The sequence below is a fragment of the Mandrillus leucophaeus genome, unplaced genomic scaffold, assembly GCF_000951045.1.
Source record: "Mandrillus leucophaeus isolate KB7577 unplaced genomic scaffold, Mleu.le_1.0 Scaffold572, whole genome shotgun sequence".
Taxonomy (NCBI): domain Eukaryota; kingdom Metazoa; phylum Chordata; class Mammalia; order Primates; family Cercopithecidae; genus Mandrillus; species Mandrillus leucophaeus.
In genome coordinates this window covers 1,155,759-1,175,741 of record NW_012106164.1, presented here as the reverse complement: position 1 = coordinate 1,175,741, position 19,983 = coordinate 1,155,759, and the positions used below count along the sequence as shown (strand labels likewise).

At 48.1% G+C, this 19,983-nt stretch overlaps 1 protein-coding gene across 1 annotated transcript in view; it reads left to right on the top strand.

Annotated features, from left to right (window-relative positions):
• Positions 1–19,104, top strand: part of COL27A1 (collagen, type XXVII, alpha 1) — a 173,099-nt gene extending 153,995 nt beyond the window's left edge. The window contains exons 50-61 of the mRNA XM_011998515.1: positions 6,452–6,505; positions 7,006–7,068; positions 7,384–7,437; positions 7,578–7,613; positions 7,739–7,756; positions 7,973–8,008; positions 8,381–8,407; positions 11,111–11,176; positions 13,047–13,215; positions 14,235–14,344; positions 15,825–16,043; positions 17,110–19,104. Of these exons, the coding sequence (XP_011853905.1) occupies positions 6,452–6,505; positions 7,006–7,068; positions 7,384–7,437; positions 7,578–7,613; positions 7,739–7,756; positions 7,973–8,008; positions 8,381–8,407; positions 11,111–11,176; positions 13,047–13,215; positions 14,235–14,344; positions 15,825–16,043; positions 17,110–17,256 (999 nt within the window). The 3' untranslated portion in view covers positions 17,257–19,104. The remainder of the gene's footprint in view (positions 1–6,451; positions 6,506–7,005; positions 7,069–7,383; positions 7,438–7,577; positions 7,614–7,738; positions 7,757–7,972; positions 8,009–8,380; positions 8,408–11,110; positions 11,177–13,046; positions 13,216–14,234; positions 14,345–15,824; positions 16,044–17,109) is intronic.
• The last annotated feature ends 879 nt before the right edge of the window (positions 19,105–19,983 follow it).

The following is a 19,983-nucleotide window of genomic DNA, read 5'->3' as shown; positions in this document are numbered from 1 at the left end:
ATCGAGACCATCCTGGCTAACACGGTGAAACCCCGTCTCTACTAAAAATACAAAAAACTAGCCGGGCGAGGTGGCGGGCACCTGTAGTCCCAGCTACTCAGGAGGAGGCTGAGGCAGGAGAATGGCGTAAACCCCAGAGGCGGAGCTTGCAGTGAGCCGAGATCACGCCACTGCATTCCAGCCTGGGGGACAGAGCAAGACTCCGTCTCAAAAAAAAAAAAAAAAAGAAAGACAAAACTACCAAAGGTCACTCAAGAAGAGACTGATAACCTAAATTACCTTATATCTATTAAAGAAATCGAATTTGTGGTTAGAGCTTCCCACAAAGAAAACTCTGGGCCCAGATGCCTTCACTGGTAGATGCTAACTAAACATTTACAAAAGAAATAATAACGGCCAGGTGCAGTGGCTCACACCTGTAATCCCAGCACTTTGGGAGGCTGAGGTGGGCAGATCACGAGGTCAGCAGTTCGAGACCAGCCTGACCAATATGGTGAAACCCTGTCTCTACTAACAATATGAAAAAAAAAAAAATTAGCTGGGTGTGGTGGTGCACACCTGTAATCCCAGTACTCAGGAGGCTGAGGCAGGAGAATCACTTGAACCTGGGAGATAGAGGTTGTAGTGAGCCAAGATCGCTCCATTGCACTCCAGCCTGGGCGACAGGGAGTGACTCTATCTCAAAAAAAGAAAAAGAAAGAAAGAAAAAAAGAAATAATACCAATTCTACATAACTATTCCAGAACATTGAAGAGGAGAAAAATAATTCCCAACTCTTTCCTTGAGGCTGATGTCAAAGCCAGACAAAGACATTACAAGAAAAGGAAACAATAGACCAATATGCCTCATACATATAGCTACCAGAGTTCTCAATAAAATTTTAGTTAGACGAACCTAAGAATATATAAAGATAATACATCAAGACCAAGTGGGGTTTATCTTAGAAACACGAGGATAGTATAACATTTGAAAATAAATCAATATAATTCACTGTATTAACAAACTCAAAAAGAAACCCCATTTGATCATCTCAGTAGTTGCAGGAAATGCATTTGACAAAAATCTAACTCCACTTCTGATAAAAACTCTCAATAGACTAGGTATAGAAGTTCCTCAACTTGATAAAGGACATCCATGAAAAACCTAGTCAACATCATACTTGATAGTGATTGACTGAGTGCTTTTTTCCAAGGAGCAGAGCAGAAACAAGTCAAGGATATCTGTCCTTACCACTTCTTTTCAACATTGTACTGGCAATTCTTGCCAGGGCAATAAGGCAAGAAAAACAAATAAGAGGCGTTCATATCAAAAAGGAAGAATTAAAACGTTTCATTTGTAGAAGAAATGATTGTCTACGTAGAATAACCATTGGTATCTACAATAAAGCTACTAGAATAAGTGAATTTAACAAAATCACAGGACACCTGATCAATATGCACAAATGAATTGTGATTGTATAAACTAAGCAATATGCATAAATGAATTGCATTTCTATACACTAATCAATGTGCACAAATGAATTGCATTTCTGTACACTAGCAACAAATGATAAGAAATGGAAATCTAAAAAGCAATACTATTTATAATAGCATAAAAACATGACATACTTAGAGATACATCTGACAACTATATATGTACACTGAGAACTATAGAACACTGGCAAGAGAAATTGAGGAAGACTTAAATAAATGGAGATATATACTGTGGGCATATGTCAAAAGACTCAATATTAAGATATCACATTTATTCAAATTGGTGTATAGATTCAACACAATTCCAATCTAAAACTTAACAGGTTTTCATGTAGAAAATGACAAGCTGATCCTAATATACATATGAAATATAAAGGACCTAGAATAACTGAAACAACATTGAAAAAGAAGAGCAAAGTTGGCAGACTAATGGCACTTGATTTCAAGACTTATTACAAATCTGCTGCCATCACGAAACTGTGGTATTGCCATAAATGAACTAATAGATCAAAGGAACAGAATAAAAGGCCCAGACATATACCATACATATATGAACAACTGTTTTGTTTTGTTTTGTTTTTTGAGATGGAGTTTCACTCTTGTTGCCCAAGCTAGAGTGCAATGGCACGATCTTGGCTCACTGCAACCTTCGCCTCTGGGTTCAAGCGATTCTCCTGCTTTAGCCTCCCAAGTAGCTGGGATTACAGGCATGCACCAGGACACCCAGCTAATTTTGTATTTTTAGTAGAAACAGAGTTTCTCTATGTTAGTCAGGCTGGTCTCGAATTTCCGACCTCAGGTGATCCACCCACCTCGGCCTCCCAAAGTGCTGGGATTACAGGCATCAGCCACCACGCCCAGCCTGGACAACTGATTTTTAACAAAAGCGCAAAGATGATTCAGCAAGTACAAGATAGTCTTTCCTAACAAATGGTGCCAGACAAGTGATGCCTCATAACATGTACAAAAATTAACTCAACCTGGATCATACATCTAAATGTAAAACTGAAAATTAAAACACTTCTAGAACATAGAAGGACATCTTCAAGAACTTGATAAAACAAAGATTTCTTAGATATGATACCAAAAACATGACCCATAAAAGAAAATGTGATAAATCAAACTTCAACAACATTTAAAACTTTTTCTCTTCAAAGGACACTATTAAAAGAATGAAAAGACAAGTCACATACTGGGAGAAAATATTTCTGAATCATATATCTGATTAAGGATTTGTATCCAGAACCTATAAAGAACTCTCAAAACTCAATAATAAAAATAAGCAGCCCAATTTTTAAAAGCGGGCAGAAGATTTGAATAGACACTTCAAAAAAAGTATACTGATAGCAAATAAGCACATAAGAAAAAGACTAATATCATTAGTCATTAGACAAATGCTCATTCAAACCGCAGTAAGATGCTACGGCACACCTATTAGAATAGTGAAGAGTTTTAAAAGACTAACCATACCAAGTGTTGGCAAAGACGTGGAGCAACTGAAACTTTCACACTCTGATAATGGGAATTTAAAGCGGTACAATCACTATGGAATCAGTTGGGCCGCTTCTTTGAAAGTTAAGCATATCCTTACTGTGTAATCCAATCATTCCACTCATATATATTTACCCTACATAAATAAGGACATTCGGCCACACAAAGAGTATACTTGAAGGGGCTTAGCAGCGTTATTTATAATAGCCCCAAATTGGAAAAAACCTCAAATGTGTATCAGCAGGTGACTAGATAAAGTGTGGTATATTTATACAATGAAATACAATTCATCAGTAAATGGATCAGCTATTAATATATGCAACAACATAGATGATTCTCAGAATAATTAGGCTGAGTGAAAGACCTCAGATAAAAAATAGTATAGACTGTGCGGTTTCATTTATATAAAATTATAGAAAATGCAAACTAATCTGCATGGAAAGAAAATAGATCAGTGGTTCTTGGAGATGGGAGGGTAGGCAGGAAAGAAAGATTGTAAAAGGGTGTGAGGAAACTTTGGGGCTATGGGATGTTATTGTCTTGGCTGTGACAATTATAAGTGTGTATACAGAATGTCAAAACAAACCAGATTATACAATTTAAATAGTACAGTTATCATCTTCAGTTTCACTTTAGTAAGACTGTTTTTAAAATTACCCCTTCTTTGCACCTGATGGGTGTATAGGAGACAGCCATCAGAGTGCAAAAATGAACAGTTAGAACATCTCACAACTGGTTCTGTGAAACCGGTATTATCCTGATACCCCAACGAGAAAAAGGTGTCACAAGAAAGAAATCAACAGACAAATATGCCTTATGAATACAGATACAAAAATCTTTAATAAAATACTAAGAAAGCCAAATTCAGCAATATGCCTAAAGGATTCTACACCATGACAAAGTGAGATTTATCCTAGAAATGCAAAGCTGGTTCAACTGTTGGAAATCAATGTAATACACTATTAATAAAATAAAGGACAAACATTATACAGTCATCTCAATAGATGCAGAAAAAGCATTTGACAAAATCCAACACCCTTTTGTGATAAAAAAAAAAAAAACACAACAATCTAGGAACAGGAGGGAGCATCCTTAACCTGATGAGGAATATCTATGAAAATCCCACAGGTATCATCATATTTAATGGTAGAGGACTGAACACTTCCCCCAAGATCAGGAACAAGCCAAGGATGCCCACTGTTACCACTTCTATTCAACATTGTACTGAACAAAATGATTAGAACTAATAAACCAAAGTTTGCAGGATATAAGATCAATACACAAAAAATGTTGTTTACATATATAACATACAAACATCAATTATATTTCTATACACTAGCAATGAACAATTCAAAAATGAAATTAATAAAACATTTCCATTTATAATGGCATCAAAGAGAATGAAATAGGAATAAATCTAACAAAAGAAGTGAAAGAAGCTGGGCATGGTGGCATGTGCCTATAGTCCCAGCTACTCAGGAGGCTGAGATGGGAGGATCTCTTGAGCCCAGGAGTTCAAGTCCAGCCTGGGCAACAGTTCAAGACCCCATCTTAAAAAAAAAAAAGGGCAAGACATGTTCACTGAAAAATTCAAAATGTTGATGAAATAAAAGAAAACCCAAATAAATGCAAAGACATCCCATATTCATAGATCAGAAGACTTAGTATGGTTAAGATGGCTGTACTTACCACAAATGGAGCTACAGATTAAATATAATCCCTATCAAAATCCAAGCTGACTTTTTCACAAAATCTGACAAATTGATCCTAAAATTCATATGGAAATGCAAGTGGCCCAGAATACCCAAATGTTGATCTTTAAAGAAGATCAAAGTTGGACAACTCACACTTCCCAATTTCAAAACTTATTACCAAAGTATAGTAATCAAGACAGGAATAAAACCTCACATTTATGTCCATTGTTTTTAACAAGAGTGGTGGGGCAATTGAATGGGAAAAGAATTTTTTTTCAGTAAACAGTGCTGAGACAATCACACAGTCACATATCACATACCAAAGAAGTAAGTTGGACCTCTGCTTCACACCACAGGCAAAAATTAACTGAAAATGAATTACAGACCAATGTAAAGGCTAAAACTGTACAACTATTAGAAAACATAAAAACACATTTTTATAAACTTGTGTTAGGTAATAGTTTCTTAGCTATGACACCAAAAGCACAAGCAAGAAAAGCAAAGTACATAGATTGGATTTCATCAAAATCAAAAACCTTTGTGCTTCAAAAGGCACCATCAAGAAAGTGAAAAAACTCACAGTAGGGGAGAAAGTATTTACAAATCATATATCTGATAAGGAACATGTATTTCTAATATATAAAGAACCCTTAAACTCAAGAATAAAAAGACAATCCAAATTTATAATGGACAAAGTATTCAAGGAGACATTTTTTTCCCAAAGGAGATACACAAATATCCAATAAGCATTTATAAGACAAATCAAAACCACCAAGAGAAGCACCAATAGCTCAATTAAGCTATTATCTTTTAAAAATGAACAGGTAGAATTTAGATTAAATGGGACCCTCTCGAAGCCTGACCCCTCAGCCTACCTCCTTCAGCACTGGGTCTTGACCTGCCTGGTCTCATTGCATCCTTCCAGCCCCTTTGGGAGGGAGATGACCTAGTATCCTATTTTACAGATGAGGAAACTGAGGCTCAGGAAAGGGAGGTGACTTGCTCCTGATCTTATAATACAAGGGCTAGGAGGTTCTAACTGATGGCTTTCTGCTCATGAGCTTGAAGGCCAAGTCCCAAGAATGTGCAAGAATGGCAGGCTCCTCTGTCCCCAGGGGGCCCCAGCCCTCCCTTCTTGGCTCAGGCCCCAGCATCCCCCCTTGCCAATGGCTCTCTTAACCCTTTGCAAGATTGGGAGCAGAGGTCAGGAGAGGAGGCCAAAGGTTCCTGAAGTTGTTCACACTGGGTTTGAATCTAGCGCAGTCCACAACATGGTGTCTGTGTGACTTTCAGCAAGTTCCTGCCCTCTCTGAGCCTGTTTCCTCATCTGTGAACAGGGGATATGGTGTGTCCCTGGGTTGATGTGGGAGCATGGAAGTGTGGTGGTACAGGCAAAACATGCAGCACATAACAGGTCCTCAGCGAACTGGGTTATTTTTAGGGGATCCTTCCTTAACAGAGCTTTTCAGGGCCGTGGGAGGAGGCTGCGGGTCCTGTTATTCTGTCCCTTGAAGACCTGGGACAGGAGCTCCTGAGTGTGGCAGAGCCTCCCCTGTGGAACCCCTGAGCCGGGCTCTGCTTTCTCATCTGACGGATCATAGGCTCCCCTTGGAGCACAGGTGGACTGGCAGCTATTCTGTGGGCTGTTCACACTCACTTGATTGCCTCACAGAGGAGTCACCAATATCCCTGGAGAGGCTGGGAGGGAAAAGGCAGGCCCTGAGGCCCTGGGTGGCTGGCGGGACACGCTCACCATGACCTCACTTGCTCCATCACTTCCTGTTCTCCCCGCAGGGCGACTCTGGCGAGATGGGCTTCCCAGGAATGGCAGGTCTCTTCGGACCTAAGGTACGGACTCCCACTGCTCACTGTTCCTCTGGGGTCCTATCCATCCACCCCATTCATTCATTTATTCATTCAACAAGTATTTATGGAGCACTGAAAACATTGGCTGGGACACAGCCAGAGTCAGGCACGAACACCCTCATCCCCCAGTACTCCAGCAGATCTAGGTTCCAAGCCCAGTTACACGATTACCTGCTCTGTGCCTTGTGCAAGTCACTTAGTCTCTCTAAGCCTTGGTTTCCTCATCTGTAAAATGGGAGCAATGACAGTAGAAGACTTGCAAAAATAAAGACCAGAGGCATATGCCGCACAGCACCGAGCCAGCACACTGCTGGTACCTGCTGAATAATTGTAGGTGTTTCTTACTCCTTTTGGGGCCTCTCACGTAAGGCCTCTCTTGACAGGGAGGGCAGAGGTTGGCAGACCCTAGGAGTGAGGGAGCTGTGGGGGCCCTTTACCCAGCGGCTGCCAAGTACAGACAGCCCTTTCTCCGCTTCCCACAGGGCCCCCCTGGAGACATCGGCTTCAAAGGCATCCAGGGTCCTCGGGGGCCACCCGGTTTGATGGTGAGTCCCCTTCCTGCTGTCGCAGCAGAGATGATTGTTCTAGGCCCAATCTTCATCCTCCTCGATTCTTGAGTCCTCTCTGCCCACAGGCTTGGTTCCCACCTTCACTCCTGCCATTCCCACCAGCTTGGCCCCCATCCTTCCCTCCTTCCACTCTTGAAGCCCACCCCCAGGCATACAGGGGGGGCTCAGGAGATGCATGGCCTGGTCTCCCTTCCACTCCCTTGCGATGCTCGGGCCGCTCTCCACACGCTTCCCGGTGTCTGTTCCCCAGGCCCTGGAACAAGGACACATGAGCCTTTCTGTCTCCTTTAGGGAAAGGAAGGCATCATCGGGCCCCTCGGAATCCTGGGACCTTCGGGACTCCCGGTATGTACAGGGGTTGGGCAGGAAGACTCCTGGCTCCGGATTGACTGTGTGACTCAGTGCCAGTCTGAGCTTCAGTTTCCCCATCTGGAAATGGGGCTTCCCCTCTGGGCCCTGTCTCACTGGGCCGTGGTTTGTTGCAGGGTCCGAAGGGTGACAAAGGCAGCCGTGGGGACTGGGTAAGTGGATGGGCTGGGGCTGAGGGGCGCAGCACTGCAGGGGTGGGGGAGGGGTGGGCTACCAGGGTGGGGCCATGGCTCAGCCAGGCTCCCTAACTCTCTCCCCTGCTTCTGTCTCCCTCCAGGGATTGCAAGGTCCGAGGGTGAGTGGGCTGGGCATGAGGGCTGTGGGGCAGGGCATGGGGCGGGCAGCCTGCGTTCTCCCAGTGGCACATTCTCTCCCTCCGGACCTCCGTCGTCCCGTCTGTGCCAGAGGAACCATTGTCCCAGGGGCCCAGGTCTGCTTGAGGAGGGACTGGGATGGGGAGAGATGAAGACCCTGTGGACCAGGGCTCACTCCTCTTCTCTTGTTCCCCCAGGGTCCTCCTGGCCCCAGAGGGCGGCCCGGCCCCCCGGTAGGTAACTGAGTGCTGGGTGCATCTTAGACTCCTGGGGTGTTCCTTTGAAGGAGACTCAAGGCTTCACCAGCAGACTAAGCCTTGACCCTGAACCTCACAGGGTTCACATGCTTCTTGTAGCCCACAGACTCCTAGAAGAGTATAGGACATCCCCCAAACATTCACTTTTGCCTACGTGGGGTAACGCCTAGGGGCCAGGCCTCCAGAAAAGCATTGACCAGCCCAGTGGGGCCCACCAGGCCTCTGGGAGAGCAGAGGCCAGCTTGGCAGGTCCTGCATGCTTTGATGGCCTCCCCGGTCTCCTGACACACTTTCAGATTGCAGCACACTGTCCCTGTCATTTGACTGACCCGCTCTCTTCTTTTGCAGGGTCCTCCCGGGGGTCCTATCCAATTGGTAAGTTGGAAACATTCTCTTTTGCCTACTTGGCATAAGGCCTGAGGGGTTCGGGGGAAGAGGTCGCTGGCCCTCTCTGGCCCTGGTGGCTAGAGCCCTAAGCTGGGTCTAGGGATGCCCAGGTCCTTTTGTCACTTCATACTGGAGACTTGGACTTGGAAGCAACAGAAAGAGCCCTGGGCCAGGAGGCGGGAAACCTAAGTTTTTGACGTGCCCCTGACTGAATCTGGGAAGATGCTCCAGCCACTGGGTTCATGGCCCTACCTGTGTACTCCGTACACGTAGGTTGATTGCCAGGGTGCGTACATCTCAGATTGTGAATCCGAAGAGAGTTGGGGCCAGGCATGGTGGCTCATGCCGGTAATGCCAGCACTTTGGGAGGCCGAGGCGAGCAGATCACCTGAGGTCAGGAGTTCGAGATCAGCCTGGCCAACATGGTGAAACCCCATCTCTACTAAAAATACATAATTAGTCAGGCATGGTGGGTGGCACCTGTAATCCCAGCTACAGGAGAGGCTGAAGCAGGAGAATCGCTTGAACCCAGGAGGAGGAGGAGGCTGTAGTGACTCAAGATTGAGCCACTGCACTCCAGCCTGGGCAACAGACCAAAACTCCATCTCAAAAAGAAACAAAAAACAGCCAGATGCGTTGGCTCACGCCTGTAATCCCAGCACTTTGGGAGGCCGAGGCGGGCGGATCACAAGGTCAGGAGATTGAGACCATCCTGGCTAACACAGTGAAACCCCGTCTCTACTAAAAAATACAAAAAATTAGCCGGGCGTGGTGGCGGGCGCCTGTAGTCCCAGCTACTCAGAAGGCTGAGGAAGGAGAATGGCGTGAACCCGGGAGGCGGAGCTTGCAGTGAGCCAAGATCGCGCCACTGCACTCCAGCCTGGGGGACAGAGCGAGACTCCATCTCAAAAAAAAAAAAGAAACAAAAAACAAAGAGAGTCGGGCCAGGGGGTGGATTGGGGGCCCTGCGTTCCTCCCTGGTGGCCACTGTGGCACTCTCTGAGAGCATGACACCTCCCAACCCTGTGACAAGTCCATCCACATGTTACTATTGCACGGTAGCTAGACGACTATTACCATCAGGCCCCAAGAGCATCCCAGGGCATGGCCTCGAGGAAAGACTGAATGGGCCAGGAGCCCTTGAGCCATGCGTCACTCAGAAGCTCTGCTCTGCTCATGCCTGCTCTCACTGCCCCTCCCTCTGCACCGTCCTCAAAGACAGAGTGACAGCCCTGGCCTCTCCTCTGCAGCCTTCCCTTGTCCTTCTCATCAGTAAGAAAGGCAAGGAAAGGAAAGTGAAAAGATCTAGGAAAAACAGAAAATTAGAGGATTTTGCTTTTTTTTTTTTTTTTTTTTTTTTTTGAGACGGAGTCTTGCTCTGTCGTCTGGGCTGGAGTGCAGTGGCCGGATCTCAGCTCACTGCAAGCTCCGCCTCCCAGGTTTTCGCCATTCTTCTGGCTCAGCCTCCCGTGTAGCTGGGACTGCAGGCACCCACCACCTCGCCCAGCTAGTTTTTTGGTTTGTTTTTTTTTTTTGTATTTTTTAGTAGAGGCGGGGTTTCACCGTGTTAGCCAGGATGGTCTCGATCTCCTGACCTCATGATCCACCCGTCTCGGCCTCCCAAAGTGCTGGGATTACAGGCGTGAGCCACCGCACCCGGGTTACAGGTGCTTTTCATGTATTCACTCATGTGTTCCTTTCAGCAGTTCTTGTGAGGGAGTTTGATTATCAGGTCCGTTTTCAAGATGCAAGAACTGAGGAAGGGAGTTAAGTAGCTTTCCCCAGATTATGCAGTTAGTAAGTGTCAGGTCTGGGATGTGACCCTGAGGAGTAGCTCCAGAGTCCCCGGTTCTGGACCCCAGGACTGGGCTTTTGCTGTTTTCATGGCAAGACCACAGCTATGTCTCTGCCAAGCCCAGTGGCAGGGCCAATTGGGGGTGCAAAGTTATATTAGACCATTATAGTGCGAGCCAAAGGAGAAACATGGGGACTGGGGACATAGAGAAAGGGGGCCTCCCTCTTCTTAGCCTGGAATCAGAAGCTTCGGGAGAGGCTTCCCATCACAACTGACATCTGTAGGATGAGTCTAGGGCAGGTTTTCTGAGACACAGTGCAACTGACATTTGCATAATTCTTTGCTGTGAGTGACTGTCCTGGAGGATGTTTAGCAGAATTCATGGCCTCTAACCATGAGATGCAAGTAGTACCCCCTCCCCCAGCTTGAACAACCAAACTGTCTCCAGATATTGCCAAATATCCCCTGGGGGGTCATCATGGCCTCTCCTTGAGAACCACTGGTAGAGGAGATAGCCAGATGGTGCATTGAAGGGAGGGAGAAGTCCTCCAGGCAATGAGAACAGCATGTGCAAAGACCCCATGGCCAGATGGAGCATGGTATTTAGGAACTTAGAAGTACTATAGTGCGGCTGGTGCCAGAGCACGTATGAGGGAGAGGAAAGAGACATACATGGCTCAAGGCCACAGTGTTCAAACCGGGTCTTATAACCATGTTGAGGAGGGAATGGCAGGATCAGCTTTGACTATCTGCAAAGAGAGGAAAGACCGAGAGTTCCAAAGAGGACATATGACTTGGCTAAGATCCTGCAGGGAATGTGGCCCTGGGGCTCCCGCCTGATGGGTGTGGAGAACCCTGGGGGGCCACGATGCATACCCTGTCTTTTCCCTGCCCAGCAACAAGATGATCTTGGGGTAGCTTTCCAGACGTGGATGGACACCAGTGGAGCACTCAGACCAGAGGTATCTCCAGGGGCTCTCCCCACACGGGATCCCTTCCTGGGAGAAACAGAAATAGATAATGGCCCCACGTGTGGTCAGTGCCCTCCACGTGGCCTGCATGGAGCATTTCAGAGTCCTGGTCTTGGTGGCATCTCACATCCACAAATGGGGGTTGGTACTGAGGCTCAGAGTGGGCAGTGAGTCCAAGGTCCCATGGCCAGTGCAGGCAGAGCAAGGCCAGAAAGAGGCCCTGAGCCCTTGAGCTTTCCCCGGAGGCCTCTCAGAGTCTCCGAGTTCTTGCTGGCTGGAGTCAGGCAGAGAAGCTTGCCCACAGCCCACAGCAGCTTCCCAGGGCTCACCCCCACGTTTCTTCAGGAGCAAGCAGCTCATGGTTAGCCCATGGGGCTCTGCTAAGACCCTGGCCTGTGGTCAGCTCAGCTCCAAGACTCCAGGCTGAGAAGGGACTCCTATGTCCTCTAGTCCAGCCTTGGTCTGGAGCCCGCTTTGCGGCCTTGCCTTCTCCACATGATGGGGAACTTGCCCCCAGCTCAGACCGCCTACGAACATTTCTGTTTGTTCCTTGTGCTGGATGCTGAGACAGATGGATGGCCAGTCACAGCCTTGACTTTCAGAGGGCTCACAGTCTAGGGTGGAGGACAGCGTGGATGAGCCCCTTACCATCTATCTGGGGAGGTCCACTTTTTCCTGTGGAAAGAGAGGGGGACGCCCAGGATCCAGTGCGCTGGAGAAGGGAAGCATTTCCTTCCATCTCTAGAGGTCAGTGATGCTGCACAGGAGAGCACTGACCTGCAACATCCTTAACAAGATGAAGGAAAGGGGCTCCATTTATCAAGCATCTCCTACCCACTCTGCACTGGCGGTAGAATAGAGGCTTATTTCTCATGCACATAAAAGTTAATTGGCGTGTTGATGGGAGACCTCGGCTACCTGGCAGGGGCTCTGCCCTCTTCCTCTCCCACTCATGGCCCCCAAGGTCACTCCACACCAGGGGGAGGCACCACCAGGGAAAAAGAGAGTAGAGAATTGTGCAGGAAGGTCTCTGGGCTAGACCTCTATGGGGCTGGCATCACTCCACTTCCATCCCGTTGGCTAGAGTACAAATAAGGCTGGAGATGTCGTCTGTCCAGGCAGAAGAAATGGATTGGGTGAGCGGCTGCTGGTTTCTGACACACGTCCACACATGCGTGCACACACATGCACACACACACGTGACCTCTGCCACCCCCAGTGGAAGAAGGGTTTATTTAGCTCTGATTTGTAGCTCTGGAAGCTGAGGCTTAAGGGAGAATTCTGGCCAGGGTAACCCTGAATGGCCGGCTCTTTAGCATCCGTTGTCCACTCCTGCCCCCTAGTGGAGAACTGCTCCTTCTCTGAGCTGAAGTCCTCCCAGCGCTTGTGCCTGCTGGCCCCAGTCCCGTCTCCTGGTGCCTCACAGAGACCCTGGCTCCCACCCTAGGGGAGCCCAGTGGGGGCTGTGTGCCTCCCAAGTAAGCTCCCCCCAGCACCTCACCTTCCTCCACAGATAGAGATTGGGGGCCGCTTTGCAGATAGAGATTGGGGGCCGCTGCCGAGTGTTCTATGCACCCTCGCCTGCCTTATTCACAGGGCTCTGCCTGTCCCGTATCAGAGAACATGGTCTGACCCTGAGCTCTTTTCAAGCCTCTGAGCCATCGTGATAGCCCCTCCTCCTGCACTTTGTCCCTGGGCCATTTTCTTATCTGCAAAATAGAGAGAAGCCCAACCCCTGCTCTAGCCATGACCGTGGAACCGAGATATCTCCCAGGTCATGAGAAACTGGGGCTGTGGAGGCTTGGACCCCAGGCTGGACCAGGACCCTAAGGTCCCAGTGGCCACCCTCTCCTCATGACAGGGTTACAGCTATCCGGACCGGCTGGTGCTTGACCAGGGAGGAGAGATTTTTAAAACCTTACACTACCTCAGCAACCTCATCCAGAGCATTAAGACGCCCCTGGGCACCAAAGAGAACCCCGCCCGGGTCTGCAGGGACCTCATGGACTGTGAGCAGAAGATGGTGGATGGTGAGAAAGCTTCCTGCCGGGGGTGGGAGCACCTGGCGTCGGGGAGCTCGGGCAGGTGGAGTATTTGATTTCCGCCTCGTTCTGGCTGAGTTTTTGTCCTCGGCGAGACAGACACACTGGCAGTCATTTATTCACTCAACAGTCACAGAGCCTCACAATATACCAAACTTTGTGCTTCCTGGGGTGGGAGGAATACAGAGGAGTGGTCCCACCCGTCCAGAGCCCTCAGATCCACATGCTGGGAATGACCATTTCAGTGCAAAGAGACAAGAGCTCTGGCAGAAAAACCCCCGGGGCTACAAGAGTCCTCACCCCTGGGCCCCATCCTGTCACAGGCCCCTGGGCGAGCCAGGATTTCCCCCTTTCTGAGCATGAGGACTCTCCTCTCTCATGTGTGAGCTGATGTGCTGTGAAGGACAAGCTGAGCCAGACAGACCTGAGTTCCAATGTCAGTCCTGCCTCAAACTGGGTCTGTGAGCTGGGGTAAGCCATGGCCGCCCTTACCTCCTCTGTATAAGCGGCTGGGTCTAGATGGCCGGTTGTTCCACTCTTGAGCTGCAAAGCCTTTGGCTTCCTGAGAAGGCCAGTGGGGAGCCATATGTGAGCAGCAGCGCTGCCCGATGGGGTGGGAGCCCTGACTCCTACCCTCCCCTGGCCGGCCCTAGGAGGAGCCCTAGGCCTGAAGAATCCATTCGACTAGATGATCCCCAGTCCCTTGTGCAAGTGGCCCAGCCTCTCTCAATGTCAGTTGTCTCCTCTGTAAAATGGATACCTCCCAGTAGCAACATAGGCAAGTACTTAGCCCTATGACCCCCTTCTTGGGGCTCTGCCAGCTCTGAGCTCTGCCCAGAAGGTTTCCTTCGATCTCTTGGTTGGAGAAATCCCTTTTCTGCCCACCCACGCTGACTTCATGCTCACCTGGGGCTTGGCAGGTCACAAGATGCAGGGTCCATCTGCAGAACCAAGGTCTGGGCTCATCCCCAGATACGTACATCACCTCCATCCCACACTGCCTGCAGGTACCTACTGGGTGGATCCAAACCTTGGCTGCTCATCCGACACCATTGAAGTCTCCTGCAACTTCACGCATGGTGGACAGACGTGTCTCAAACCCATCACGGCCTCCAAGGTACCCATCAGCTCTTGCACTGCCCCTCAGGCTGTCTCTCTCTATCCCCAGCCTGCCCTGGCCACAACCAACCCAGGTTCTGTTCCGAGCTGTGCCTGTCTTACTGCATGCCTTTGGGAAAGTTTTCTCCTCCTTCCGAGACTCAGTTTCCTTATCTATAAATTGGGAGTGAGTCAGACTAATCTGTGGTTTCCAAACCCTTTCTAGTCATATGATGCTGATGATTCTTTCTTCAAATAGAATCTTCTGCCTCATATCTAAAGCAGAGCAGTTGGCTAAGCTGGCCTGGCTTGGGGAACCATGAATCATCCGCGTGAAATAAAAGAGAAAACTAGCGTGATGTTCAGCTGAAGCATGTTGCATGAATTGTGTATGCAGATACTTAACTCATGTTCAGTGCCTGCATGCCACGTGCCTGTTTCTGGGCTGAGCATTTTAGGTGGTAGAGGGTCACTGGACAACACACCAAGGCAGATGGCACATGGGACCTGACAGCTCCCTCGCTGTCCTCAGTGGATTGTGGGTCTGTAGTTCCACTAAGCCTTCTGAATTTGGGGGCAATTTATGCCACAGTGAGAAGCTGCTCTGGCTTCAGGGGAAAGGAATCCTCCCATTTCATCAGCCACACGCCCCGGGAGATGCCTTGTGCTGACTGGGTCAGACTGGCAGTTTGAGAATCTCTAGGAGGAGCAGCCAGCCAGTTGCCAGGTCTTTGCTGGGTCCCTATCATGTGCCAGGCCCTCAGCCAGGACAGGAAAGTCAGACTCGAAACTGCCCGTTCGGCCAGAGCTCACTGTCCAGCAGGGACTTGGTGGCCTCCACAGGCTCTCTTCCCTGGTGACTCGAAGGTTTTGGGGTCACGCAGCAAACCTGCCTAGCAGAGGGGTGAGGCTGGAGTTGGCGCCTGGGTTGGCAGCATGAATGGCCGACTGGGTCGCCTTCCCCATCAGAAACAATGGCAGTGAGAGGCCCTGGCTCTGTGTGGGAAAGCGCTGAAGCCGTAAATCCTGCCCTGTTGTTTGTTCTCAGGTCTGCCATTTCCGGCAGCACCCCACCCCACCTCACAGGGGTCTTGGGACTTAGGAAGGGTCTAGAAAGCACCTCTTATTTCCTCTGCACTCCATGAGCCTCTCAGTCTTGGGCAAAACCCTCTCCCTCGCTGAGCCCCTGGATCCTGGCTCAGCCCAAAGACCCCCGATACAGTAGGGGAGTGGATCAGATGACATCAAGACCTTTGAAGCTCTGGCTCTGGACTCAGGCAGGCCCTTCCCGCTTACACAGCCAAGAACCTGTGAGACCAGCTCACGCAGACCTTAGTTTCCCTGTCTATCAAGGGGGCACACGTCTGGGAGCATATCAGGAAATGCTTGCCCGGAAGGGGCCTATCCCTGTTCCCTCGTTAGAGAAGCAGGGAACTCTTGGTGTGTGTGTTGCGGGGGGCGGGCAGTCTGAGCCGCTCACTGCCGTTGCTTCTCTACAGGTCGAGTTTGCCATCAGCCGGGTCCAGATGAATTTCCTGCACCTGCTAAGCTCTGAGGTGACCCAGCATATCACCATCCACTGCCTTAACATGACTGTGTGGCAGGAGGGCACTGGGCAGACCCCAGCCAAGCAGGCCGTGCGCTTCCGGGCCTGGAACGGACAGATTTTTGAAGCTGGGGGTCAGTTCCGGCCCGAGGTGTCCATGGATGGCTGCAAGGTAACTCTCAGAGCCCCTCCTAGACCCCTCATGTGGGGACAACTGGAAAAACACCTGTTTGGAAAAATGTGTTTCTCTTATAAGATCATATCTAACATTTTATACTATAATATATTAATGTGATAGATATAATTTTATCTTTGTGTAATATAACAGTTTTCTAAAACCGTTTTTATTCACTTTCCTCTCTGGGAAGCTCTGAGGGGAGGTCTGGGCTGGTAAAAATTCTTTGGGCTGGTAGATGTTATGCTTACTTGCAAGGTTCTTTCAAAGAAGATATGTTTCTTCTCCCTGCTCCCACCCTAGTCAGGCTAATTTCTTCTCAATGTATGTTTTGGTCATTTTCAAATGCCCTGAACAGGGTGGGTTGTCAGGGGAAGGGAAGACAGAAAGTTGAGAGGACACAAAAATCAGTTTTATAGGACTAAACAAAACTAATAATACTACACAGTGTTCATGAGGATGTGGGGAAACCAACAGTCTTGCATGAAGCTATTGGAAAAAAATAAATTGGTAGAGGCTTTCTGGATAGCAGCTCTAATATATATCCAAAGCCTTAGAAATGTACTTATTTTGGGGGGAGCTAAGCTATGAAGACACAAAGGCATAAGAATGGTACAACAGAATTTGGGGACTTGGGGAAAAGGGTGGGAGAGGGGTGAGGGATAAAAGACTACACATTGGGTACCGTGTACACTAAAGACCTTATTCATGTAACCAAACACCACCTGTTCCCCAAAAACTTATTGAAGAATTAAATTTATATATATATATATGAGATGTACTTGTTTTTTGGTCTAGCAATTTTAGAACAATCCTTCTGGAATTTGTTCTAGGGAAATAATTAAGAATGTGCACAAAGGTTTAGTTACAGTGATGTTCATGACAGCGTTACTTATAAGAATAAAAAAAGTGGAAGCAATCTCAATGTGCCATATAGGCCATTGCTACAGTGAAATATGGTATAGCCGTTAAAAATTGTGAGGAAAGATGGAAGGAAAAATGCTCATGATGTATGATGAGAACCACAATGGATGTACGTGTGCACTTTTCCTTCCGCTTTCAGGTCCAAGATGGCCGCTGGCATCAGACACTCTTCACCTTCCGGACCCAAGACCCCCAACAACTGCCCATCGTCAGTGTGGACAACCTCCCTCCTGCCTCATCAGGGAAGCAGTACCGCCTGGAAGTTGGACCTGCATGCTTCCTCTGACCTCTGACCTCTTGGCCCCTCTAGGCCTCATGGAGGAGGGAAGAGGAAGAGGCAAGGGGAGGGTACCGAGGGGCAGATAGCTCCAGGAGAGGCAGCTCCCCTGCCCAAGAGTCCTTGGGCAGACCCCAGCTGTTGTCTGCCCGGTAGAAGTGGGTGGGGGTAGGAGGGGATAGGGTATCCTTGGGAACAATGGATCCCAGCTTAGCCCCAAAGACCAACCAAAGAGCCAGCCAGAGCAAGCTGGACCTGCAACCCGCCTGAGCCCCATGGCCTCCCAGCTCTGCGGCCACCCCCTTCCCTCCCCAGCTTCCTGCCCAAAGAGCCCCACATTCAAGCCAACTTGAGGGAAGGGGGCATCTCGTCAGCTGGTCCCTGCTAGGGAGCCATTGATGTGCAATATTAGAAAGGAGACATGAAAAAAGGAGAAAAGGAAAGACAGAAGTATATATATATATTATTTAAACAAACAAAAAGAAGGTGCGTTACTTTTTTTTTTTCACCCGGGAAAGAGGTGAGAGGATGGGAAGGAGCAGCCAGGCGTGGGAAGCGGTGAGATCCTCGGGCTGGGGGTGCCCATGTTTGCTACCTCCCACTGTGAAATCGCTGGTGCTCGCAATCGTCTCTCATAGTGTATGTGATTTTTTTTAAGGAAAAAAAAAGAAACAACCCTATTTAAGATTCTGAAGGTGCTACCATTACTTTGCCACAGACTTTGGAGAAACTTTTGGATGTAGCGTATCATCCGCATCTTTCTCTCTCCTCCAAATGACAAAGTTTGGGGAATTTTTCAATTTTCTTAGCATCGCCCTTGTGCTCATCAGGTAATCTGCTAAGGAGGAAAAAAGAAAAGAAAAAAGGAAAAAAAAAAAAAGCAAAACAAAACAAAACAAAAAAAAACCCTACCAGAAACCAGAAGTAGAGAGATTTACCTTATAACTTATGGACTTTGAAATGTCTGTCCTTCTAAGGCAGCAGGGGAGGCCTGGGTGTGAAGCATGTTGGCTTGGCCCTTCACGGTCCTGGAGGGAGGTGAGGCTGGCCTTGGAAAGCGTGCCCTGGAGAGGTCTTGGGTGAAGACTTGACCTTGAAGAAACCAATCACAAAAGCGGCGTTGGGTCAGGGCTAGCCTTGGAGGTGAAGCATCAACATGGAACCATCTCAGGAAGCCGCATCACCTCTTCCAAGGCCCTCACTTCCAGGAGCCTGTCCTTGCAAGATGCAATCATCGTTCCTGCTTTTTCATTGTCATTAAATTCTGTAGAAACCCATTGTCATTAGCTCCAAGTGTAAATTTGGGTCAAGGAGACAGAATAATAATGGGAATCTCGGAGTTCGACACCATAGTGACATTCAGCGTCCTCTGAATTGTGCTACATCAGCCAACAAGTCGGCGCTTGAATTGGATTTTGAGGTTATTTTAACCTTGGAATTGAGGTTATTTAACCATGGAATTATTTTTATAGAAGGGGAAAATGTATGTGAAAGGCTCTGTTTGTGTATTTCTCTCCTAAAGTTGTGTCTCTTTGGGAATTGGATTTGATCTTTATTATTTAATACCTCACTCTGGCCCGTCCCCTCTCCCGTCCCCCCTTCTGTATCCTCGCCCCCCTGCCCCAGCCTGGACGCGCTGCGTGGAAGTGCATGTTTGTAGCAGCTCGGGCCTCATCTCAGCGCTCGGATCCCTCCTGCCGCCAGAGTCCACTGGCCTCTGTCTCATTCTTGGGTTTTCCTGCTGTCCTCGTTTACGTCTGTCCACATGTCAGTGTATTAAAACCCCAGTGGGTTCCGTTTCTCCTTTTCCCCTCTGGATTTTAAATAAATATTTAAAACTGAGGCAATGGAATGACATACCTGTGGTCCTGTGCTTCTTCTCAAAGCTCAAGGGGGAAGTTTCTGGCTGGGCTGGGACAGGGAGTGGGAGGAAATGCTCAGAGGATGCCCTCCTTATGCTGTAACCAATACCACAAACTTGGTGGCTTCAAACAACACAGAACAGTCTCTCTCGCAGTTGTGGAAGCCAGAAGTTCACACAAGCAAAGTTTTGGCAGGGCCATGCTCCCTCCAAACCCTCAAGGGGAGGATCTTTCCTTGTCTCTTCCCGCTTTTGGTAGCCCCAGTCATTCCTTGGCTTTTAGCTGCAGTACTTCGGTCTGTGCCTCTGTGGTCACATGTGTTCTGATGTGTTTCTCTGCTCCATCTTCTCTTTATGAGGACCCCAGTCATATTGGATTAGGGTCCACCCTCATGATCCCACCTTGACTTACTTTCATCTGCAAAGGCCTTATCTCCAAATGAGGTCACATTCACTGGTGCAGGGGGCTGGGACTTCAACATATCTTTTGAGAGGACACAATCCAACTCCTAATACACAGGGAGGAGGCACATTGAGGTTAACATGAGCAATTTGTTTTTATTATGATTGTGGTTAATTACACGTAACGTAAAATTTGCCACTCCTGACGGTACATTCACAATGGTGTGCAATGTCACCATGATCTAATTTCGTGTTATTTTCATCACCCCTAAAGGAAACCTGTACCCATTTTAGCAGTCACACCCTCCCCAACCCCCGGAAACCACCAGGCTGCTTTCTGTGTCCACGGCTCTTCCTGCTCCAGACATTTTATATTACACTGGTGCCAAAGTCATTGCGGTTTTTTGTCATTACTTCTAAATGACAAAAACCGCAATGACTTTGGCACCAACCTAATACAAGTGGAATCATAC